The 25,778-nt window shown below is 39.7% G+C and overlaps 1 protein-coding gene across 1 annotated transcript in view; it reads right to left on the bottom strand.

Annotated features, from left to right (window-relative positions):
* Ppp2r3a (protein phosphatase 2 regulatory subunit B''alpha) overlaps positions 1-25,778 on the bottom strand; it is a 126,885-nt gene that overhangs the window by 5,492 nt on the left and 95,615 nt on the right. Inside the window, exons 7-13 of the mRNA XM_051206235.1 lie at positions 24,724-24,810; positions 20,445-20,601; positions 16,263-16,311; positions 15,435-15,524; positions 12,463-12,638; positions 11,578-11,696; positions 10,117-10,223 (exon numbers count right to left, since the gene is read on the bottom strand). Of these exons, the coding sequence (XP_051062192.1) occupies positions 10,117-10,223; positions 11,578-11,696; positions 12,463-12,638; positions 15,435-15,524; positions 16,263-16,311; positions 20,445-20,601; positions 24,724-24,810 (785 nt within the window). The remainder of the gene's footprint in view (positions 1-10,116; positions 10,224-11,577; positions 11,697-12,462; positions 12,639-15,434; positions 15,525-16,262; positions 16,312-20,444; positions 20,602-24,723; positions 24,811-25,778) is intronic.

Below are 25,778 nucleotides of genomic sequence, written 5' to 3'. Positions count from 1 at the left end.
GGCCAGCCTGATATATACAGTGATGTTCAGGACAGCCAGGGCTACATAATGAGACCCCCGTCTTGATTAAAAAACCAATTACTTAGCTGGGTGTGATGGTGTATACATTTAATCCCAATATTCGGGAGGCAGAGGCAGGTGGGCCAGTCTACAAACCCAGTCCCAGGCCAGCCAGGGCTGTTAAACAGAGTAGTAGCTCTGTCTTGAGGAAAACAATCAAACACCAATTGCTTTATGAGGTGTTAAGCCATGAGCAGAGGAGTTTGGGTAAAAGCAGATCACTAAAAACAAGTATAAAATAAATTGAAGCTTTTTTAGGGATATTGTTGGTACAAAAGTATGAAGGCAGACGGTGCTCAATTCTCCCTTCTTAGATAAGTTTTCCCTATCAAATTAAGCAATTTTGGGGCAGAAGTATGCTGGTTCTGCAAATTCCTGGGATAGAAACACTACCTAGAGTGAGTGGAGATGGTGATGGCACATACTCGGTGTGACAAAGGAGTGTATGTAGTTTTAGGTGTTAACTGGGAGTTGCGGTTTGAGCCAAATATCTGAAACTCTGATTATTTACAGAAACAAAGGGCTAGAATATTTGATGTGGGGCTTGCTATGGGACATATAAGACATGGTGGGTATAAACACAGAATAAAGCGTTCAGTAGTTCTCTGGAGCCTTTTATAATCCAGAAGTAGAAGTGTGAATTACATTTTTACTTTCTTGAGACAGGCTCTGTCATGTAGCCCATGTAGCTTCAAACTTTGATCCTCCTTCCTCTATCCTTGGTCCCCTTAGCACTGGAACTGCAGGCAAGTGCTACCACACCCAGTTTATGCAACAATGTGGGGGCTAGAACTTGGGGAGCTTTGTGTATGAGAAGCAAGTGCAGTACCAACTGAACCACATCCCCAGCCTTATATCTCCCTCTTGAGACATTCCCATTATGTAGTCCTGGCTGGCCCAAAAGTCATGTAGACCAGGCTGGCTGTGAGCTCCATCTGCACATGGCTCTAGAGTGCTGGAATAAATACGTGTGCTATCATATCCAGCTTATTTTTTATGTTTTCATTCTATGAGAATTTCATATATGCATACAATGTATTTTGATCATACTTAGCCCCACAACTCCCATATCTACCTTACCTCCGTATCTCCTAATTTCATATTTCATATGTGTATGTGTATTCATTCCATGCCATTCAAATATAATCCCTCCCCCACACACATTGTGAGCCTAGCCTTTAATGCTTTAATGGCTAGGCCATATATTCAGTTTTGTTTTTTTTTTTTTTAAACAAGTACATCTGTGTTACCCTTGTATTCATGGGTATGGAGCCACCTGGTGGAGCATGGTTAACCAGAGGGCACACCCTTAAAACTGTCTCTTCCTTAGAAGCCATCTCCATACTGAATGCTAACAGGCTTATTCTTATATTTTAAATTAAAAACATATTTTAGGCCCTTTATTGAAATTCAGTTAAATGAAATCTTTTAAAAATTGCACATTTAGTTCATGGAACTTCCCTTATCTAGTTTCTTGAAAATCTTTTCGTCTCAACTTTTAACAAGTCTCCTGATGTAGGCCTATGAGATGGTTCAGATAGAGGTGTTTGCTGCCAAGCCTGAGTTCCATCCCTATGAGACAGGGTAGAAAGAGGAGACTGACCTCTGACCTCCACATGTGTGTCATGATTGCACATGCTTACATACACATGCACACAAATGCAATAAAAGTTTCTAATGTCTACTAACCTACTTTCCTGCCTCAGAAAGTTGATTGCCTTAATTCCTTTAATCTTAGCACTCTAGAGGCAGAGGCAGGCAGATCTCTGTTAGTTCAAGGCTAGCCTGGACTATAGAGCAAGTTCCAGGACAGCCAAGGGTTACACAGAGAAAAACTGTCTTGAAAAACAAAACAATCCCGCCCCCAAACAAAACAAATGAAAACTCACAAACCCCAGAAAACTTAAAATAATAAAGATTATTTTTATTTTATGTGTGTTTTGCCTGCATGTTACTATGTGTTGCCAGTGTGCACAGAGGCCAGAAGAGGGTGCAAGATCCCTGGAACTATAATTATAGATGGTTATGAGCTGCCAGGTAGGCTCGGACAACAAAATCTGAGTCCTCTGCAAGAGCAGCAAGTGCTGAGCCATCCTTCCAGCACCTTAAATCCAAAACAAAACAACTCCTAAAAAAATTAAAAAGGTTAATGTCTACTTATATAGTCTCAGCTGACCTCAAATGCATGGTTTTCCTGCCTCAAATGCCTAAGTTTTAGGATTACAGGTGTGTGCAACTATGTTTGGATAGAACCATTCTTATAAACTACCTAAATGGACGAGGTACTGCTTTAGGGAACACAAGCATTTTTAAAGCCCTGTTTTTGAATGCTAGTAACATTGTTACTTAAGTATACTGAAAGTAAATAAATAGTTCTCTCTGGATTGCTTGACTAAAGCAATTTTAAAATGAATGCTCTTGTGTGCATGATGGGTATGTTTGTGAAGTTGGTTGGTTCTCTCCACCTTTATGTAGGTTTGGGGAATCAAACTCGGGTCTATAGATTTTAACCAGAACCATTACCTGCTGATTTGCTGCCCCCCTCCATTTAGATACGTAGCTGTGTATGTGACAGAAAAGGGCGTTAGTGTCCTCTTCTATTACTTTCTACTCCTGTGACACAGTGTCTCATAGAAAGTGGGGCTCATCTAGGCTAGAGGCAAGCAACCTACTTCAGAGCAGGGGTTCCAGGCATTTTGGGAACACTTGTCTTACTGTGTGGGTGCTGGGGTCCTAATTTACTTTGTTGTAGAAAACACAAGGATGCCAATTATAAATAATGGTGTGAACCGCCTTCCTCATACACGGTTGTTCAGGTCTTTCTGGGTTCATTACTGGGTTGAATTTTCATGCTGTTCTTTGTTGTGATGATTTGTTCTCAAGCCATGCTTACCTGCAGATGCAGCCTTAGGCTGTTGGACTGAAGCAGAAGTTAGAGCATGACATAAGGGCAACCTAGCACTATAGTTGGGGAAGAATTTTAAGTGCCTTTAAAAGGCACTTAAGGTTGTGTGTTCTGGGCTTGGAGAGGACATCTTTGTGGTGCAATCAGCTGGAGTAACATTGTTTTCTGTGCCTTATAGTATAAGTATTTGCTGAGGCAGATCCCCAACAATTACAAGGTTACAATTACAAGGGTTACATATGAGATTGAAACAGAGACTCTTTGCATTTGAGAAGCCCACAGTCTAGCTAAGATTAAGCAAGTAGGTCCCTGTGTTTCTATCCATTTGCCAGGTTCTGTTGGAGATATTGCATATACCATCTCACACATTTACTGTAATAGTGGTGCTCTGGGAATGAAGCAAACAGCACAGAGGATGACTGCTAGTTATGGCTGACTAAACTCTGTTTGGTAGAGGTTAGGTAAATGTGACACAGTCACAGAAGCTGTAGAAGTAAATAGCCACTTTTTATTACAGAGACCTAGGCCCAAAGACTTTAATTATATACATTGCCTTCTTTAAATCTTAAAACAGTTTGGTGTGGCAGAGGTTTCACTGGAAGGGGATGCTGAGGCTTGGAAATGCAGGCTCACACTAGTAAGTAGTGGAACAAAGATTTCAGTTTAGTATTGCCTAACTCCAAATTTTTATGTGTGCGATGTTACAGACTCCAACTGTCTACTCAGAGTAGTCATAGCTATTGTTCCCTATAGCTGGATGCCAGCTGTTTGCCTATACCATCTCTGAGCCTCATAATGACTCTGGAAGGTAGTTACGAGATCATCTGAAACTGAGCTGTAGGAGTCAGGTAACCTGCTCAGGTGGGGACTTGGCCAGCTCTCAAACATTCTTCCTTTTTCTGATATGTATCTGACAATTTCTGTGTGACATTTATTCACCCTGATATCTGTACTTCATGTAGCCTTTGGAATTTTAGGTGTAGGCCCAGCTTTGCTTTGGAGAAGTCAGCTGTTTATGTGTGGGACAGGTCTTCCCTGTCTGCTGACATTCTAGCACTCCTGAACAGGTTATGGCTGCTGCCTTCTCTTCCCTAGAGACTGCGGCACCCACATGTGGTCTGTATAAGCCTTATCTCCCACCGCATTAGAAGAGGGCTTGGTGACAAGAGCATCTCGTATGGACTGGTTGAATTTCACAGCAGCTGGTGACTACATCTCCTCTCTTGACCCTTTACTTGTATCCCCTGCCTCCTATTTGTTCCATGCACACCAGTACTTTTCTTGGTGCTGGCACAACTTGAAATTTTTTTTTTTTTTTTTGGCTTGATCCAATTGTATTTTACCTTTAACTGATACTAAGTTTCTCTTGTGTTTATGCAAACATACTATGTATTTAGGTCCCTTTTTAAAGGAGGGTACAATCAGTGGGTGGGGGAGTGCTAAAAGCTGCTGGAGAGAAGGCTCAGAGGTGGAGAATGCTCTGGGCTTTATTAGAGGACTGGAGTTTGGATCCCAGCACCTACACTGGGGGTGGCTCACACATGCCTGTTGATTTCAGCTCCAAGGAATCTAACACCACTGTCTGGTCTCTCTGGGTACTCACACAAACACACTGATGCACACATATAAATATTTTTAAAAATATGTAAGCTATGCTTGATGATAAACACACCTTTTATACCAGCACTTGAAGAGAAGCAGGTGGATCTTTTGAGTTCAAGGTCAGCCTGCTCTCCATAGCCAGTTCGAGGTGAGCCACAACTGCCTGGCATGGGTGCTCAGAACCAAATTCAGGTTTCTGCAAGAGCAGTATGTTCTATTAATTTCTAAGCCCCTACAGTGATTTTTTTTTTTTTTTGAGAGAGATTCAACTGAGTTACAACTATTGTAGTTTGTTCCTTTTATTTTCTGGGAGTTAACAGACTTATTTTATGTGTATAATAAAATGAAAACTGTCTCCCATACGTTCATATTGTTGAACTCTTAGACTTTATGCCTCCTTGCCATGATGTTCAGACTCATACCTTTAGAACCATAAGACAAACTCCTTTCTCTCTAAGTTGTTTTGGTCATGGTGTTTTATCACAGCAACAGGAAAGTAGCTGAGATATTTCATTACTCAGAGCTGCTAGGGAGTTCAGGGCCTTGCGTGTGTTCAGGATGTGCTACACCACTGAGCTGCACCCCAGCCTACAACACCCCAGCCTACAACAGCTCAGAGCACTTCACTGTTTCCTGTACTGAGGTCTCAGTTACTTTTATGATGAACATCTGATATTTTTCCAGAATATTCTGTGAGAAGCAAAATTTTGCATCTGTGAAACTCTAAAATATTTGAACCTCACATTATTAATAGATTAATAGATTATTAATAGAATTCTGAATTTGAAGTTTTCTTTCTTAAAGATTTTTCTCTTATTTATATGAGTGTTTTGGCTACATGTAAGTACACTACTGTGTGCAGTGCCCTTAAAGGCCAGAAAGGCACATTGGATCCCCTGGAGTTACAGACAGTTGTAAGCTGCCATGTGGGTGCTGGGAACTGAATCTGGGTCCTCTGAAAGAATTGCAAGTGTTCTTAACCACTGAGCCTTCTTTTCATAGTAGTACTTGAATGATACTTATGATGTTAACTTTGACTGCCAACTAGAAGGGATACACGTCTCTTCTCCCCCTTCCCCCTTTCTTTTCTTTTGGCTTTTTGAGACAGGGTTTCTCATTGGAGCCTGTTCTGGAACTCGCTCTGTAGACTGGCCTGGAACTCAGAGACCTGCCTGCCTCTGAGTGCTGGGATTAAAGGTACCACTACCACCTGCCTAGGGGATACACATCTCTAGGTATGCCTGTGAGGGATTTTTGTAAATATAAGATTAGCTGAGGTGGGGAGACCTGCCCTAAATGTGGTATCACCGCTGCATGGGCTGGAGTCCAGGACTGAATAAAAGGAAGAAAGGAGTTGAACAGCAATATTCATCTCTGCCTCCCACCTGGGGATGCAGTGTGACAGCTGCCTCTAGCTTCTGCCCCCAGGATGGACTAAAGCTCTTGGGCTGTAAAGCCAGAATAGACCCTTCCTTCCTGAACTTGTTTTTGTCAGGTAGTAATTATACAGTGTTGCTTAATTTGTTCCTGCATTCACTTTGTGGGTAATTATTTTTCTTACTGGAGATTTTCAGTTACGTTTTTTGTACAGTGAAGTCACTTTCATGTAGGGTTGACAAACTATATGATGAGCCAAATCTGTCTTCACACCTGTTGTGGTACAGTTTGTGAGCTAAGAATACTTTTACCTTTTTAAATTTCAAAGAAAGATCACAGGAATATTTTGTGATATAAAACACTATGCAATTAGTACCTCTGGGTTTATTGTTCTATTGGAATACAATGAAAAACATTTGCTTATATATTATCTGCATCTACTATACAGTTGAAACAGGACCTATAAGCCCTGAAATATTTGTAACTGGGTAGAAAAACAAAACAAAACTGGTTCTTGCTCCCATGCATCCTTTTGTTGTTTCAATAGCTAAAATTCTAGAAAATATTCCTGTTGTTTGTTAGAGGTGTTTTAAAACCCCAGAATTTCAATAAAAATTACAAATAATGTTTTCAACTGTGTTCATTCCACTCGGTGTCATGCTGTAGTTTTCATTACAAACATTTTTTTTTTTTCGTGTGTCTATGAGATAGCTCACTGCTAAAAGAGTGCACTTGCAACTTGGTCTACCTTAATTTGATCCTTGGAACCCACAAGTGGCAAGATTCTATGTCTGAAAGTTGACCTTTGATCTCTGGATGTACACCACAGCATATGAACCTTTACAGATATGTCCCCCCCCCACCATAAAACAAATTTCTCCATTTCTAAAACACTAGCTGTAGTCTTTTAAGAGCACTTTTTTTTTTTTTTTTTTTTTTTTTTGAGTCATGCATGGTTTCTCTGTGTAATAGCCCTAGTTGTCCTAGAACTAGCTTTATAGACCAGGCTGGCCTCGAAATCAGAGATCCACCTGGCTTTGCCTTGGAGTGCTGGAATAAAGGCATGTGCCATAATCACTCAGCCAAGATCATATATTTTCATTCCTCTGAGCACTCATTTTGATTTCCTGTTCTGATTTCTGAATTGACTTCTTCCAATAGTGAAAGCCTTCACATTTGTATTTTATTGGGATTTCTCAACGGTCTGGCATTTGTTCACTAATCTTTGTAGCTGGGAAGAGACTGCTGCCTCCGTCTTACTGGTTGCTTAGGAAGGGGAAAGTGGGTTGGGAAGATGGTCTGGTATGCTTTGTGCTGCTGTGTCTTTCAGTGGCTGTCCTTTCTCTTTGCGTTTGTCTTTCTTTTAGGGGCAAGGTGGGTATATGGAACTGGACCTATGTGAATGCTGTTTCTGGTGTCTTCCTTGTTGTAAGTTTTAGTCAAATTCAGGTAGAGATCACTACTAAGTGTTGTAACAGTTACCCCCTTGTGGTCTGTTACAAAGAGCTTCCGTTGCTGGCTCCTTTGCTCTGCTCCTGTTCTCTCTCCTTCTAGTGGTCCACCTAAAGCTTCTCTTTCTTCAGGTGATTCTCCATTGTCAGAGTCTTGCTGTGTATCCCAGGCTGCCCCCAACTCATGATCTAGCTGTTTGGTCTCTTGGATGCTGGGGTCACAGGCATGAGCCACCGCTACCTATAACTCTTATTTACATGGTGTGGGAGCTGAAAATTGCAGCATACAGCCAGTCTACTTTGTTTGTTGAGATTGCTTTGTAACCTATCCTGGAACTTGCTCTGTTGACCAGACTGGCCTGGAACTCACAGAGATACACCTGCCTCGGCCTCTCGAGTGCTGGGATTAAGTCTAATAATATCATCAAGACAGCTTTTTAAAAGAGTCTTTAAATTATTCTAAAATACTGCTGTTTTTTGGTGGTGGTCATTATTCCATAACTGAATCATTTAAAGCTGCTTTGGTAAGGAACTTTACCCATTTTACATTCATTGATCTAAAAACATTTGCCTCGTTTATGTCATCATTAGTTTATGCTATATGGCCTATGCTTTAGTGTATGCTTCGTGACTGAATAAAAATATTTTGAATTTTCTCCACTGTTCTAGGAATTTATTTTAATTAACATCTAACTCTCTTTCTAGTTTGACTTATACATTTTCTTCTGTGTCTCCTTTAAGTTGTTATTGCTAATATTTAAACAAAAATTTCCTCTCTTTATTTTTCTTCAGTGTATTTTCCCAGCAGACTGTATTTATCTTTCTAGGTCAGTGGTTCTCAACCTTCCTAATGCTTTGGCTTTCATGCTGTAGTGACTCCCAACCATAAATTTTGTTGTTTTTATTGTTAAGTAATAACTGTAACTTTGCTAGTTATGAATCATAATGTAAATATATGTGTTTTCTGATATCTTTAGGAGAGCACTGAGCCCTGTGAAAGGGTGGTTTGACCCCAAAAGGGGCCACTACCCACAGGTTTAGAACCACTAATCTACTTGGTTATGCTTGTTTTTATATTGAAATTGGCTGAATTCTTATTATTTGTTATTTTCTTCCATTACGGTATGACAAATGGAGGCAAGGCTTACTTTTCCCACCCCTATCTTCTGATTTGTATTTTTTTAATTAATTAAAATGCTTATTTTATTATTTTGTGTATATGGGTGTTTATCTTTGTGGGAGGCCAGAAAGAGTGAGATCCCCTGAAAATGGAGTTACACACAGTGGTAAGCAAGCATGTTGATGCTGGGGATGTAACCTAGGTCATGTGTAAGAGCAGCAAGTGCTTATAATCTACAGTTTTAAAAAGGGGGATTGGTGATGATATACTCTACACCTTCAAAAGATATAGTTAAGATTCCATGGGCAAGGTATAGTGACACAGGGTCATAATCCCAGTACTGGAGAGGTTCAGGGAGGATCAACAAGTTCAAGGACACCCCCCCCCCCAATTATGGGGAGGGAATGGTACAGCTCTGGAGGACTGTTTCGCACTACCTACTGGACTGGATATTTATGTTTACCCTTCCTTTCTCTCTGTGCTCCAGGAGGCTGACCTGATGGACCACATCAGGAAGCTCCCTGGTCTTCTGGAGCTTGAGGGGTCAAGATGACTCACCAGGTTGCTGACGATATGAAGAGGGCTGGATGTGTGCTTCTAGTAGCTGGCTTTCTGGTGAGTTGCCTAAGATTGCAAAATTCTAAATCCTACCAGGTGCCCTTTTCACACAGCTACTTTTTTGGCTCTTGTTTCATGTCCTTGTCCCTTTAGGCTAAGACATGGGAATGCTTCCCCCACTGCTGCTCAATATGAGGGTCTGCATCCATCGTTGCTTGGCTTCTTTAAACCCTTTTATGTCGTTTTAGACTCTTTACAACTACCTAGTTTGGATATGCTTATCTGCTTGCTGTGTTCTAGGAATTCATCTTATAGATTAAATGCCATATATATTGGATGCTTTGTCAAACACCATAATCTGTAACAGTGGAATGTTAAAAATATAATAACAGTAGAAAAGTATAAAGTAATGGTCCAACTATACAGTGGAATATTACAAAACTATAAAAATGTGAGCCATTAGGTGCTGAGAAGATGGCATTTTTCCTGCAAGTATGCGGACCTGTGTTCAGAGCTCCACAACTCACACACATTAGATTTAGTGCAGCATGTCTGTATTCCAACAAAGACTAAGGAAAAATTAGAATTTCTAAAGTCACAAAAGATAATGAAAAAGCCAACAAATGGTACAATTGATGAAATGTCCCAAGTAGTACAATTTTTGGACAGCTTTCTTTCCTAGCATGATCCATTCATGGAATTTTCCTTTGACTATTTCTGATAAAGGTTCACTTAACACATGGTCCATTTATTTCTTAGAGGAGGTTCGGTTCTGTAGCCCCTTCTTAACCAAGCTGACTGTTACAGAGTTGTGATTAGTCATCTTGGATTCCATGAAAGGTGTGACTTATTAAAGGAAATGGGACATGAGACCATCAGGAAATCAGTGAGGAACGCAGAGAAAACTGCTGGAAATGTGCTTATCCAAGCTGAGATAGCTAAACCAGACATACTTCTTTTACGTTAGTCAAAAGTGGATTAGTTTAGTATTCTGACATGGGCAGCCCTGCTAACATCCTGTAACATCCAGGAGATGCACTCACCCTTCCTGGAACTGCACTTGTGCGGACTCCTCTGTGACAAGAGCCTCATACTCTTCAGCTGCAAACCTGTCCCAGTCAGAGGGCTCAGGGCCATCATTTTCAGCATCCTGATTAAAAGGAGGGAAATTAGAATAAAGACACAAATTGGAGGTAGGGCATCATAAATGTATATTGCTGGAAGACCTATCTAAAATTTCCAACATATTAAAATAGGGGCTAAGGCACCTACATCTACACCTGACATTACAAAATTATGTGTACTAAGCAGCTTACATTATTTTCGTCATATTTTTCTCTTAAAAAAAAAAAAAAAAAACGAGTGTTTAACTGCATGTACATATGTGTACCAAGTGTAGGTAGTATCTGCAGAGGTCAGAAGGGGGCACTAGATCCTCTGAAACTGGAGTTAAGACAGTTGTGAGTCACCATATGGGTGCTTGGGAACTGAAGCACAAGTCTTCAAAAAAAAAAAAAATATCACTTGTGTTTTGTGTGTGTACGTGTACATAACCTAAGTAGGTGTGTGTGTCATTGAGGTCAGGGGACAACTTTATGGAGTCTGTTCTTGCCTTCCACTCAGGGTTTACTGATGGTCTAACAGCTGTGTGCCCCCGGCAAAGGAGTTTATCTCTACCCTCATGCAATACAACATTTAGGATTTGAAAAAGTGTTAAATTGCTGGGTGGTGGTGGTTTAAGCCTTTAATCCCAGCACTCAGGAGGCAGAAGCAGGAAGATCTCTGTGAGTTCGAGGCCAGCCTGATCTACAAAGCTACACAGAAAAACCTGGTCTAGGGGGAGGAGAAGGGGGCTAGGAAAGAAAGAAAAGGTGTTAAATGATCTGAAGCTGTCCATTATGGAGAAGTTCTGGTGTCACTTAGAAGGGTAAAGCTATTTACCACACTATCTTGGAAGTGCATATAGCACAATCAAATCAAGGTCAGTGTAGCTTGTAAGATGTGTTACTGACACATTTTTCAAAACTACCTTTTGCAACTAGTTGCTAATATGTATACAATTACGTGTAGCAAGGACTTAGAACTGGAGATTACCTGACCTGCATATTGGCTGTGGTGAGATGTGTGTGTAGTATTTATTTGTGAATTTATTTTGAGACAGGGTCTCTGTATGTAGCGCTGGCTGTCCTTCATGCTGGGCTTGAACTCACAGATGCCCATCTGTCTCCAAGATGGCATGCACCACCACTCCCAGGTCTTAAATCTTTATATTGATTCTCATTTCTTTTTGTTTGTTTTTTTGTATTCTCCATCTGTCCCTCTCCATCCCTTTTCCCCTCCCCCTCCTTCACAGACTTCATTGTCTCTTATATTCATATTTGATGAAATATTCCAGATGCTATCTCTTTAAATACAGAGGCCCTACATGCACAGACCGTCTAATATGCAGCATACAGCCTTTGGTATTTCAGCTCTGAGAGTTCAATTTCAGTGTATACCATTACCTTCTGTACTGCAAAAGGATCTCTTTGTTCATGGTCCAAGTATTTCTCCAGGTTAAAGAAAGTGTCATAGAAGATATGAGCCATTCTGCACCTCTTCAGATCTCGTAGAGTTATTTTGCCTATGGAAAAACAAATGTGCCCTGTAAATTTCACTGATAGATCTTTTGACAAACAAAAAAAACTATAAAAACTGAACTGGTGTTGAAAAGTGTATATGTATGTTTATTTTATTATAAATCACATTTAAAAAATCAAGGTGAATAATTTTTAACTTGTACTTGCCAGTGGCTTTTAAGCAAGCTCATGGTGTTGTACAGCCATCAACTCCATGACATCATGCTCCCCTCCCCCCAGCAAAGAACTGTATCCATCAAGAAGTCCTCCCCAGCTCTCTTGGCCTTCACAGTTCTGAGTCACAGAGCTTTCTTTATAGAGCCTTCTATTTTCCTTCCTTCCTTCCTTCCTTCCTTCCTTCCTTCCTTCTTTCTTTTTTGAGACAGGGTAACCATGGCTGTCTTAGGATTCACTCTGTAGACCAGTCTGGCCTCAAAAGTTCTACTTCTTTCTTTCTTTTTTTTTTTTTTTTCGAGACAGGGTTTCTCTGTATTGTTTTGAAGCCTGTCCTGGAACTCACTCTGTAGATCAGGCTGGCCTTGAACTCACAGCGATCCGACTGCCTCTGCCTCCTGAGTGGTGGGATTAAAAGTGTGAGCCACCAATGCCGGGCTGAAAGTTCTATTTCTTAAACAGTTGATTTGATACTTCTAGTCAAGGAGAGAGAAACTTTAAATTCTTCTGTACTTGGGAACTCTGGAAAACTAAATACATCCAGATAATACAGAACCCTGTGTTCACATTGTTTAAGTGCAAACAGTTCAGTCTTACCATCACTAGCTGGCTTCACCAGGTCAAGCATCTGGCACAACAGATCATGGAATGGCAAAGGCTCAATGCCCATGGCTTCCATTCGTTCACACTGCTCTTCGTAGAAGTACTCCAGCTCATACATGGAAAGTATACCGTCTCCATCCACATCCATGCAGCGGAACCAATACTCAATGCTAGGAGGTAAAAGATGCTCATTAGGATGTACCTGGTAGAGGTTATTTTTTCAAGTACTATTGCATGTTTCATTTTAAGTAAGTTTACATGTTAATTACAAATGATACCCTAGCTATAAAGGTTTGTTAGAAAAAAAAAAAAAAAAAAAAACAATGGAGGGCTGGTTTTGATGGCTCAGCCATTAAAGGTTAGGTTCACAACCAGAAATATAAGAAAAACAAAAAGAAGAAACTTCCTTCTGTTTTTAAATTCCTGAATCAGTCATTTCCAAAAGCCAATTATTTGCTTTTTATCTTGTATTTTCAGAGCACTAGTCCACATTTCTCTCAATTTTTCTGTTTCAGATTTGTTTATTGATTTTATACAACAAATGAGATTATCACTTTCATTCACTTAATAAGTGAAACTGTTCATTATTCTGAATTAATAATAGCATATTCCTTTTAACTCTGCTCTGTTTCCTGTGTACTTGCCCTCAAATCTCTACTAGTTGTTTAGATTCACATTCAATCACATCAGCTATTCTATCAATTGAATTTTCTTGAAATAGTCTTTGCTTCCTTCTGACTTATTTTCCTATGATCTGTTTGGTCTCTATGCCTGGTTGACAATTTCATCTTGAAGTTCCTTTTACTACTGTGTCTCTGGGACTCACATTGCCCTTGTCCTTTGACATGCACATTATCTAGAAGTCTCCTACAGAGGAGAGCTGTGGCAGGTAAACTGTTCTGTGTATCTTTGTGTGCATGTGCATGTGGAAGCCAGAGGTCAGCACTGGGTGTCTTCCTCAGTGTTTATCCCTTTTTGAGACGGGGCCTCAACTAGACAGGCTGTGCTAGTTGACTAGTGAGCCCCAAGATCTACCTACTTGTCTCTACCTCTTCAGCACTGGGATTACAAATGTGTGCTACGCCTGGTTTTTTAAACAAACAAAACATGAATTCTGAGGATCAAACTTAGGTCTTCATTCTTGCATGGCAAGCAATTTACCGACTGAAGCATCTCTCCAGCCCATAATATTTTTTGATCTTGCATTATTTTTTCCCCTCAAAAATTTGTATTTATTTCTTTTAAATAAGTTATTAATATGTAATCTGAGGTGGCTTGTAGCTCCTGGACTCACATGATTCTGCTCTGCTCGAGTAACTGGACAGAAGGATATGGCAGCCTCCTAGTTCAGATCTTGGATATGGAAAATTCCTTTTCCTAACCTCTAATGTGGTATTTTGGCTAATTCCAGAATTAAATATTGGTAGTGCTTTTCCTTCAGATTTTTATCTTTGTTTTACCTTACTTCAGGGGTTATCACTCTGTAACCCTGGTTAACCTGGAATCATGTAGATCAGATAGGCCTGGAAATCAGAGAGATCAGCCTGCCTCCCAAGAGTTGGGACTAAAGGTGTGCTCCACCACACCCTGCCTGCCTTCCTTCAGATTTTTTTCTCTTTGGCTTTTTGAGACACAGTTTCTCTGTGTACTCTGGCTGTCATGGAATTCACTCTTGTAGACCAGGCTGGCCTGAGCTCACAGAGATCTGCCTACCTCTGCCTCTCATGTGCTGGGATTAAAGATGTGTATATCACTATGCCAAGTTTACCTAATGCCATTGAAAACAAAAACAAAACCAAACAAAAAATTCTACCCCTTTTAACCTAGAAACTCTACATTTATATTCCTCAGAAAAACAGTAGACCTCTAAACTGTTCAATTATATCAAGTAGCTGGGTAGAATCAAAATATAAGCAGGGACAAACAGGAAATCGCTCTCTTTTCTTCATAGAAGCTGGGCAATCACCACATAGGCTGCCTGAGGAGTAACACCACGCTGGGCATAACTGGGTAATGGGTTAATAATTAAGGCAGAGCTAGCCAATAAGAAACACTAATCACCAGCCAACAGTTTCATAATTAATATAGCATCTGTGTGTTCATTTGGGGCTGAAGTGGCGGCGGGGCCTGGTGGGCCAGAAAGTTTATATTACAGAACCCTTAGAAAAAGCCGGGCGCCTGCTGTAATCCTAGTGCTGGCTATGGAGACAGGAGGGTCTTGGGAGTTTGAGAGTACCAAGGAAAGGGAATGATGATTTCACCTGGGAGCATGAGGCTGTGATCTTACATACTAGTCACAATTTGCTGCTGCTGGTTTTTTTTTTTTTGCATGTTCACATGCATGTATGTAGGTGAAAGTGCACATCTGTATAAGTAGTAAGAGGTCAGTGGTTGATGTCAGGCATCTTTCCCAAGTGTTCTCCAACTTGTTTACTGAGGGAGAGTCTCTCCTTACACACCAGTCTCACTGATTCAGCTAGTATAGCTAGCCAGCTTGCCCTGAAGATCCATTGTCTATCTCCTGAGCATTAGAATTACAGGTGGGACCCTCATAATGTTTTTGGCTTTTATGTAAGTGCTTGGGATCTGACCTCTGGTCCTCCAGCTTGCATGAATGGCTTTATCCACTGAGACATCTCTCTGGCTCCATAATTTGCTTTTTCTGCCTTCTTTACTATAGAACTAGTGCAGATTGAAAAAGAACTAACGTTTACAGAATCTTCTCCACACTCTATAAATACTCACCAACCCTATTTCTCTCTCCTGGAAAGAGTATGCTTAACTTTTCCTTTCTGTGGGTAACAGCTCTTCCCTTGGTACACCATGAGCATAGATTTATTCTGTCTCTCTTTTCCTAACTGAGCTCTGAGGACAGAGATGGTCTAACATACCTGCTATGGCTAGGTCAGGTCAATTTACTAGGCATATATACAGCATTTGTTTACATCTTGACAACAAAAACTTACCTGGTAGGGTTCCGTTTGTCTTCCTCAGAAATCAAAAACCAAACAAAATCTGCATAGCTCATTCTTCCCTCTTTTTGTACTGTTTTTCCTCTGAAGAAAACAGATGGTTATAAAATTTCCTGAGTTATTAAATAAAGTAACATCACTGTTTAGAAATGTACTAAATAAAGCTGGATAGTTCAGCAGAGTAACCCTTTGAGGCCTGCCTTCTTTCCTAAGGCCTACAAGGTGAAACTAGAAGGTATCTGCCTAAATGGAAAAAAAAAACCATGCTGCTTTTGTGGTACTAGAGTTTTGAATTTAAGCCTAACACAGGGCAAGCAAGTATTCTACCACTGAGCTACACCCTTATCCTTCTTTTTACTTTTAATTTATCATTTACTTAATTAATTAAGACAGGGTCTCAGTATGTAGTCCTTCTCTTTTTAATTTTTTTTTTTTTTTTTTTTTTTGAGACAGGGTTTCTCTGAAGCGTTTGAGCCCACCTGGAATGCACTCTATAGACCAAGCTGGCCTCGAACTCACAGAGATCCACTTGCCTAAATGCTGGAATTAAAGGTGTGCGCAACCACTACCAGGCTCAGTATGTAGCCTTTAGTGGCTAATTGTTATCTATGTTTAGACATTGTACTAATATTAAGGAATCACTGTTTTATGCTTTTTATGTATAATGTGATTTCGTAGTTCTTCTAAATTACCAGAAAGCTTTGCTAAAATGAGACTGCTGCAACAGTATAATTGATTTTGAAACTCAAATTGTTTTATTTCATTTTCTATTACTTATTGCTAGCCCACTAAATAAAATTCAAATTTTAAACTTTTTCATACCTTGTTACTGCTCCCGAAAATATTCTTTCAATAATTCTACTTGATGAAGCTAAATGTAAATAAGAATTACAGTTAGTTAGAATTATTCCTGACAAATTTGTTTTCATTTGCCAAAAGTAAATGTAAACCATACCAATCTTCCACAGTGAGAATGTCAATAGTTAGGTTCTTTTCTTTTTTTGAGCCAGGGTTTTATACATCCCAGGGTGAACTCTTATTTTGCTATATAATTGAGGATGGCCATGAACATATGACTTTCCTGCTTTTCCCACTGAGAGCTGCAGTTATAGATGTGCACCACTGTATACAGTTTATGTGGTGCTGGAAATCAAACCCAGGCCTGTATATGCTAGCCAAGCACTCTTATTAACTCAGCTACATCCCCAACCCCTATTTCGTTAAAACAAACAAAACCAAAAATTTATTCATTGAAAATTTCATACATTTATACAATTTATGTTGAGCCTATCCATCCACTGTTACCTCTCTGTAATGCTAAGTGTCCCTTAGTCTCTCTCTTTCCCTATTCCATGCCCCAATCCCTTTTGGCCATTAAACCCATGGGTCCATGTGCTTTTCATATGCATGTGTGTGGGGCTTCCATGGGGGCATGGGCAAAATACCCAGGGGAGATTGAGTCTTCTTCCCTCACTGATGATCAGCAACCGGAATCTCCTCAGTCAGGGGCCCCACCCCATTTGTGCAGGAATTTTGTCTGCCCAGATCCTAAATTTATACTTATGCATAATTCAGAAGAATGAGGTAAGTTTAAACTATCAATCACTAATTTTAAAAAAGAGGCAAATGAATGTATCTGGCATCTATTTAGTTATTATATAGTTGAGTTCTAAGTTAATTCTGAACATTCTGACAACTAAGACAAAAATATACAAAATTTGTATTGGTCTTGTTATTAAATAAAACAAAATAAATTTTCTAAAACAAGACATTTTATCCTAGCATTAAATTCAAGGGGAACTTGATTTTGCAGCTCCTAAAACAATGTAAAATAAAACAAATAAAATGATGAAGAATGCTTTAAAGCAGTTTTTAAAAAAGATAAACATACTTTACTTATATTCCCATTCTGTAAGAGTCTAAGATAATTTAACAGAAATTCCATCAATAAATTTTATTTATACACATAATGACTTTTTGTTGTTTTTGTTATTGGATCTACTGGGGGACTAAATCCAGGGCTTTGCACATGTTAGGCACACAACCTATCATTTAGCTACATAACAACTATATCTTCAGATAGTATATTTGTTTTTGGTCACAGACCCTAGAAAATGTATAGCACTATACTTTTATAGATTCAGAATAGCCAAAAGTAGAGAGAGAAAGAGAGAGAGAGAGAGAGAGAGAGAGAAAGAGAGAGAGAGAGAGAGGGAGGGAGGGAGGGGGGGGGACAGGGGAAGAAGGGAGGGTAGGGGATACAGGGAAGTGGAGGCAGGCAAGTCTCAGGGATCTCTAGACCTGTTCTTTTAACAAGTACCCTAGACAATGGAATGCACACTAAAATTTCAGAACTACCAATGAATTCAATAGAGGGTTAGCAGCTCCATCACCTATTCTTTTTAGAGTTAGGTATCACTGACATAAAGACAAGTCAATTTCTCTAGGAAAATTAGAAATACGTGTGTCAATCAGCTATGCCTGGCATATACAAAAGCCTCTACAATCTCTGTACTGTGTTGAACTTTGATTTAATGAATAAATGTTTTATAGTAGAGAGAAATACGAAGGCTATATAGAAACAGCAAAAACATTAAATTCTAATGCTAACATCTTTCAAGCCAATTTATTTTTACTTTCTATGTATGAGTGTTTTGCCTGCATGTATGTACATGCATCACATGGGTGCCTGGTGTCCATGGAGGTCAAAAGAGGACATCAAATTCCCTGGCACTGGAGTTACAGAAATTTGTGAGCTGCTTTGTAGGTGGCGGGAATGGAGCCCAGGTCTTCTGCAAGAGCAGTCAGCGCTCTTCACTGCTGAGCCAGCATTCCTGCCCCCCTTCCATCTTTTTAAAAAGGCTGTCTTAGCTTTGGAAAGTTTATTATCCTAAAACTAAAGACTGTGGTCTGAAGCAGAATTTGGTGAGTGGACAAAAATGCAGAGTTTAATGTCACCTTCACCATGCCATTAACATCAATCCAATCAGTACATACAGTATCTAGAAATGATGGCAAGAAGAAAGAAGGGCTTTAGAGCCAGCCCATGGATTGTGTAAGACCTCTGGAGTCTGGCTCACAAACATGGTTAACAGGAAGGTGCATAACTAAGGCTCATCTGAGACCCTTAGGAATATATTTGTGTATCTGATGACAGAAAGATTATTACTACTTGAAGGAGGAAGGCAACAACACTAACATATTTACCAAATAAGTACATTTGAGGATTTGCCTATGATTCCTGCTTGGCACCCAAGAATCTTGAGAGAGAACTCTGCTGGTTTCCCTACCCTCCCTGCTCAGATAGGGCCTATGCTACCCAGGCTAGCTTCCAAATACTGGAAATCCTCCTGCCTCAGATTCTTTAGTATCTCAGACTATAGGCCCTGGCTGCTGTGCTTGGCTCAAAAGCAAAACCAAACCAAACCAAACCAAACCAATCCTTCCTTTCCTCCCTCCTCCCTCCCTCTTTGTTTGAGACAGAGTTTCTCTGTAGCTTTGGAGCTTACTGGTAGAGATTTGCTAAGCATATATGAGGCCCTGGGTCCCATCACCAGCACAAATCAGTCCTTCATGAAGTGGGGCTTGTCACATACCAGTAGAGAAATACCAAATGACAAACAAAACTTAGCTCATTAAAGATTTGTTATCTGCTATCTCAATAAAGGATAAAGTCTGGTTTAAAAATTGCTGGGAAGACAGTTAAGGTCAGAATAAGGATAATCTTATGAGAGAAAAATGAATCAATATATCTTGACACTTGGTTAAGGGGCCAACAAGATGGCTCAGGGTGTAAAGGCATTTACCACTAACCTTATCTGAGTGTGATCCCTGCAGCGCACATGATGGAGGAGAGAACTAGCTCCCTCAAGTTGTCCTCTTACCTCCACATGAGCGATGTAGTGTGAGGATACCTGCACACACACATGCACACACACGCACACACCTTTGCACAATGCACACATACACACACGTGTGCACATATGCATGCACATGCACACACATATGCATTCATGCACATGTACACTCACACATACATGTACATACACATATGCACACATTCACACAATTTAAACTTTAAAAAATTAAAGAATTTTACAAATCAGAACTAAGTAAGTTCCAACTTTATAAAAAGGAAAATAAAAATCTAAGCCTAATAATGTGATATGTAAATTTTCTTTTTTACCTAAGGAAAATGATATTCATCTGTAGAGAAAATATCTTTCTGGAGTTAAAAGAATAAGCTTAAAAGCTAGATTTATTTTCACTCTCTGGGTGTGTCTGTGTGGGGGTACAAGCATGTGAGTTCACATGCCCTCAGAGAATCTCGGGAACCAGAGAGAGGAGGTTGTAAGCTGTGTGATGTGGGTGTTGGGAACCAAACTAAGATATTCTCTAGAACAGTAGCAAGTGCTTTTAGTCACTGAGCCATCTCTCTAGCACCACCATCCCTCTATAGGTAAATTTTCTTGATTTTTTGAAAATGAAATCTGAGGCAGGCCAGTTTGGTTTACACTGTGAGTTCCAGGCTAGCCAAGGGGGACATAGTGAGACCTATGGGGAATAAAAAAAAATTCATCTGTAGCTTTAATAGAAGTAATTGTTAAGTGAGAGTTTTAAAAACAGATTTGTATATGTATCTGATCATCATATTAATGATACCAATGGCTACAAAGACTTCCCATTTTTAAAATGGTGGTTATTTACCTCCAAATCCTCTGGTCTTCTATGTTTTAAAAGTTACCTTTGGCTAGGCGTGGTGGCACATACCTTTAATCCCAACCCCAAAGGGGCACAAGTAGGCAGCTCTCTCTGAGTTCAAGGCCAGCCTGGTTCCAGAGTAAACAAACAAACAAAATTTATCTTCATTCTCATTTGAAAAGTATTGGCCCTTTAAAAAGACTTATTAATAGAATTTAAGAAAGGGAATTTCTCATAACGACGGGAGACAATTTATGCAACTTTGAAAACAGGTTTAGTTTTAGCATTGATAGAATCACTCACCCTGGTCATTGTATCGAGAGAGATCAGCCTGGCTGATGTACAGGTCATGGTCACCATCTAGTTCCCAGAATTTACAATAAATGACATAGAAATGTTCATAAGAGAAGTAATCTGTGATTTGGTTTATATCTTCCTCTTCCTCCAAAAGGGCCAGAGTCTGAAATGGTATGAATAATACAATTAATTTTTAAATGATGCACAACTAATTGTGGCTATTATAGAATCTAGAAAATATCTATTTATTAATTAATTTTTTGCTTTTGGTACCAAACCTGGAATTTATGTGTATGTGTTTTCCCTTCCTTCTGTCTTTCCATCTCTTTCTTTCTCTCTTTTTTTTTTTTGAGAGTGGGTTTCTCTGTGGAGCCCTGGCTATCCTGGAACTTGCTTTATAGACCAGGATCGCCTCAAACTCACAGAGATCCACATGTCTTTGCCTCCTGAGTGTTGGGACTCAGCTGCCCAGCTGCCCAACCACCCAGCTGCCTTTTTGGGGAAGGGGGTCAGAAATAAATATAAATGGGCTAAATTTCCTTATTAAAATTTTGATCAAATATAAAAAAATCCCTCAAAACCTGTAAGTATATATATATTGTCCATAAGAGATATGTCTAATGGGGCTGGTGAGATGGTTCAGCAGGTAGGGATGCTTGCTGCTAAGCCTGATGAACTGAGTTTGATTCCAGGGTCCACACTGTGCAAGGAGAGAAGAGATTCCTGACTTCTGACCTCCACCTGCTCACACACACCACTTGCAAATGTAATAAAAAATTTAAAAAAGAAGTATGTTCAAAATAAAAGAGGCTTATAAAAGACAGACAAACATACTAGCCAAGTGTTAATAAAAAGAAAAATAGCTAACAATACTAATTGGAAATAAAGTGGACTTCAAGACAGAAAACATAAAAGACAAAGAAGACTATTTTGTAATATAAATATATTACTTTGATAAATTATTTTTTAAATGTATACAATAGAAAATGATTTTAAAAATCAGTTATATAAATCTGTTTAATGGAAGATTATGAAGTAAGCAAAAATTATTATAGTCTTCATAAACACAAAAGAAAACCATGAAGTGTTGTGAGACAACTCCTGTTGCCATCCTGCTTTGCTGGGTCCCCTAAAAACAAAGGAATGGGGAAAGGACAGAGAGACAAACAGGTACACACACAGGCTGGGCTCAGCTAGGGTTCTCTGTCACTACCCTGAACCCTCACATTTTCAGTGGATACAGCACAGGGTAGTGGGTACAGTTTAGCCAGTCTCAGCAGTATCAGGCTGGAGACATCCAGGAGGAGGAAGCCACAGTTGCTAGTCTTTGCACACATTGATTAATCATCCACACACTGATTAATCATCCATAAACATGCATACTTGGCCTCAAGAAAAGCTTTGCCATTTCCCTTGAGCTTAGCTCACATGGTTAAAGATATTGCCAATTTCCCATGGCCTAAACTGGTCTTGGAGTCCTTCACAGGCTGTCATGTCAAGACACACATCCACTCAATACTTCTTCACTCACTCAGGCCTTCCTCTGCTCCCTAGTTAGTGAACATATAATGAAAATGATAAATAGGATTTTTTAAGGGTTAACAGGATCTACCAAAGTACTATTTGATCCAGGAATTCCCCCTTTAGTATTCTATTCTAGAGACATTCTTATTCATATATACAGAAGAATAAGGCACAAGGATGTTCACTACATCATTAACAGAGAAAATATAAAAGTGCCCTAAGCCTCAACAGAGGAATTTACAGCATACAATCAGTCATGCAGTATAGATGGAGAAAAATGGAAGGAATCCCAAGATATTTTCAAGTGAAAAGAAAATGCAACCAAATTTATAGAATAGTAAGTATCCTATCCCCATACTTCAAAGAAGAACTTGTAGGACCAGTGGGATGGCTTAGATGGTAAAGGCACCTGTTGCCAAACATGATGACCTGAATTTGACCCCTGAGACCACTTAGTGGGAGGAATCAATTCTGGCAAAGCAGTTCTTCTGACAACAAGGACTCCCAATAATTAACTAACTAATTAATTAGTTAAAACATAGGACTGTCATAAAACTAAACTATATATTGCATATATAAAGTAGGACTACAGGGGCTGGAGAGATGGGTTAGTATTTAAGTGCATTGGCTGTTCTTCCAGAGAACCTGGGTTCAATTGCTAGCACTCACATGATGGCTCACAACCTTCTATAATTCCAGTGCTAGGGGGACCTGGCACCCTCTTCTGGCTTCTGAGAACATCAAGCACACATGTGGTGCACATATTCACATGCAGACAAAACACTTACACACATAAAAAGATAAATGAATAAAATTTAAAGAATACAGATGTATGAGTTCTTTATGGGAAAATGTATGAAATGTTGGGTGAAGAGATAAAACTGATTTTGCTCATTATTTACTCTTTTTTCATGGACTCAGAGGAAGACTAAAGAGATGGGTAAAGAAATAAGGGAAGGGGGGAAAAACAAGTCATTCTGTAGAAAGAGAACATTTGAATTCTACTCTCATTTCTGCAACCTACTAGCTGTGTGCTTCTATGCAAGTTACTCAACTATACTTGCCTCAAATTATATAATTACAAAAAGAATTTTTTAAAATAATAAAGATTTAGGGGTTGCAGAGAAGGTTCAGGGGTTAAGAGCCCTTGCTGATTTTGCAATGAGGATCTGGGTTCAGTACCTCCCAGTACCATACTCTCTTCTAGCCTCCTCGGGAACAGGCATGCATGTAGTGCAAATCCATACACGAATTAAAAATGAGAAATTGTTGGGCAGTGGTGATGCACAAGTTTAATCTGGGAGGCAGAGGCAGGTGGATCTCTGAGTTGGAGGCCATCTTGGTCTACAGAGCTAGTTCTAAAACAGCAAATGCCACACAGAGAAACCCTGTCTTAAAAAACCTAAGAGGGATGGGCTTGAGAGATGAATAGCTCAGCAGTTAAGAGCACTGGCTGCTCTTCCAGAGAACCAATGTTCAATTCCCAACACCTGCATATCAGCTCACAACTGTCTACAACTCCAGTTCCAGAGGATCAAGCATTCTCACACACACATACATGAAGGCAAAACACCAATGCCCATAAAAGTAAAAAATGTAAAAACCAAAATGGGGAAAGATGTGAGACATTATCATAATTTCTGAGTTATTAAGGAAATTTCTGCCTTCTTAACCCGTTTCATAATAAGAGCCCAGGCAGGTACCAGATGTTCAATAAAATACCAATAATGATTGTGATCATGACTTCATTTTAGAGCAGTGGCTGTCAACCTTCCTAATGCTGTGACCCTTTAATATAGTTCTTCATGTTGTGGTGAACCCCAAACATAAAATTATTTCATTGCTACTTCATAACTAATTTTGCTAATGTTATGAGTCATAGATATGCAACTCTCAAGGGTTGTCCAACGTCTAAGGGGTTTGCGATTCCAAGGTTGAGAACTACTGTTTTAGAATAATAAATTATTTGTTTATTCATTATGAATTGTTAATTTGCTATGTCTCCGATATCTTGTTTGTCTCAGATGAAGATAAGAATATAGGATAATAAGGTACTGTTATCGGTATAAGCTTCATTTAGTATGATCCATTTAAATATATTTTTTCTTTCAAGTGTGTGAATCATTTCATTTTCTTTACTTTTATAGCAGCTTAAACAATGAGGTATTAAGATTACCTCAGTAAAAGGCTTCCACTAGTGGTAAGTCATTTTTTTTTTTGTTTGTTTGAAAAAAATAACTGAATAAGATGTATTATTTCCAGCAAGAGCAAGATAGAGTCATTACTGAAGAAATCAAGCCCATATATTTCCTTTCTCTGATAAGCCCATCAACATAGTAACTTTCACAGGGGTCACTGGCCACCTCCATTGGTCAGAAGTTCTTGAACACAAGGCGCTTTCTGTCTCTGGCTTTGGCTTGTGCCACTGCTACTTACTGGAAACCCCTCCCTATTGGTTTTATACTGGTAAACGCCTGGTATTTTCCCAGATGAAATCACATGCTGATCCTTCTCAGGCTTCCTCTGCACCTTCTATGCATATCTATCAATTCAGGTGCAGATGTGCATTTCTGTTTTTGTTTCACACTGTATGTGTTCAGGCAGAAATCCCATATATATCTATCTTCTTTAACAGCCCCTCCCCACCACATAAGTGCATACAGCCTGGAAGCTGTGATAGTGTTTTGCGATGGTGTAAGGAAAAATATTTTAAGTAAAATTATTAAATTGTTCTTTATGTATCTTTATATGAGAGACATACTTGCAAAAAGTTGCTTTTCCTTATCTCTGTTGAAGTAATTTTTCCACTCCAAGATCTGTTGACTGTGTAGAATATCCTCTGAACAACCTGGTTCCAAAAGGAAAACAAAAACAATTAAAAGCAGTTCAGATCTCTATAGGCTGTGTTCCATTGGACCCTCCAGCTTGCCCCTGCATGATCTGGAAAGCCCTGTTCCTGTCTCTCTCTCTCTAACCCCACCCTCTCAGAGAATATCCAACAAAGAAAAGGTCCAGTTCCACATCCTACTGCTACTTCCTGGTTACCTCCAGCAGCCCAAACATTCCAGTTTTTGACCACATGAGGGTACAAACCATACTTTGCCTACACCTATACAATCTCTGCTTTAGCTTGGATGTATGGCTTCTCTGGCCTTGTTCTCTAGGACATGAGGACCCACTCAGAGTCGCTTTGCTTAAATAAACCTGTTGTTATACTTTTTCACTTTGGCTTGATCTGGCTTACTGTGGCAGCAGAGAAACCCATTAATGGGAAACAGAAAACTCGGTGCCAAAAACACGGGGGGAGTTGAATCTTCCCATCTGGTGGACCAGTTCCTTAGGCCATGTGTGTGGTTACTCCTGTCTCTTTTTTATCTTTCTCTCCACCAGTGTGACTGACTTTTGACTTCCCAGTCACTGCCTACAGAGGTACTAGGCACCTCTCTCTGTCAAGCCCATCTCTTTTAAGAGCAGAAGCATTCTGTTCTGGGGGACCGCTCTGTTAGCACACAAGCTTCCAAGAGGCTACCCTCACCCCTACTACTTGACCCCAGGCTATCTCAATTAGACACCTCACCCTAGTCATTAGTCTCTGGCACGCTTGGAAATGGGCAACGCTGGGTCTAAATCTGATCCTCAATCACTCCTAGGGTGTCTGCTGCAAAATTTATCCAAATTGGGGCTGTCTCATACCATATGCCCCAAACGCTGGGTTTTCTTTTGCTCTGTGCTGTGTGCAGACAAGCAGTCTGGGCTCCCTTACATGCGGGGCTTTTGGGTTGAGTGCTCTCACTGATCCCTCTGTCGTCAGTTCCC

This window comes from Phodopus roborovskii, unplaced genomic scaffold, assembly GCF_943737965.1.
Source record: "Phodopus roborovskii unplaced genomic scaffold, PHOROB, whole genome shotgun sequence".
Taxonomy (NCBI): Eukaryota; Metazoa; Chordata; class Mammalia; order Rodentia; family Cricetidae; genus Phodopus; species Phodopus roborovskii.
The sequence above is the reverse complement of the archived record's forward strand: the minus strand, read 5'-3'. Positions and strand labels throughout refer to the sequence as shown.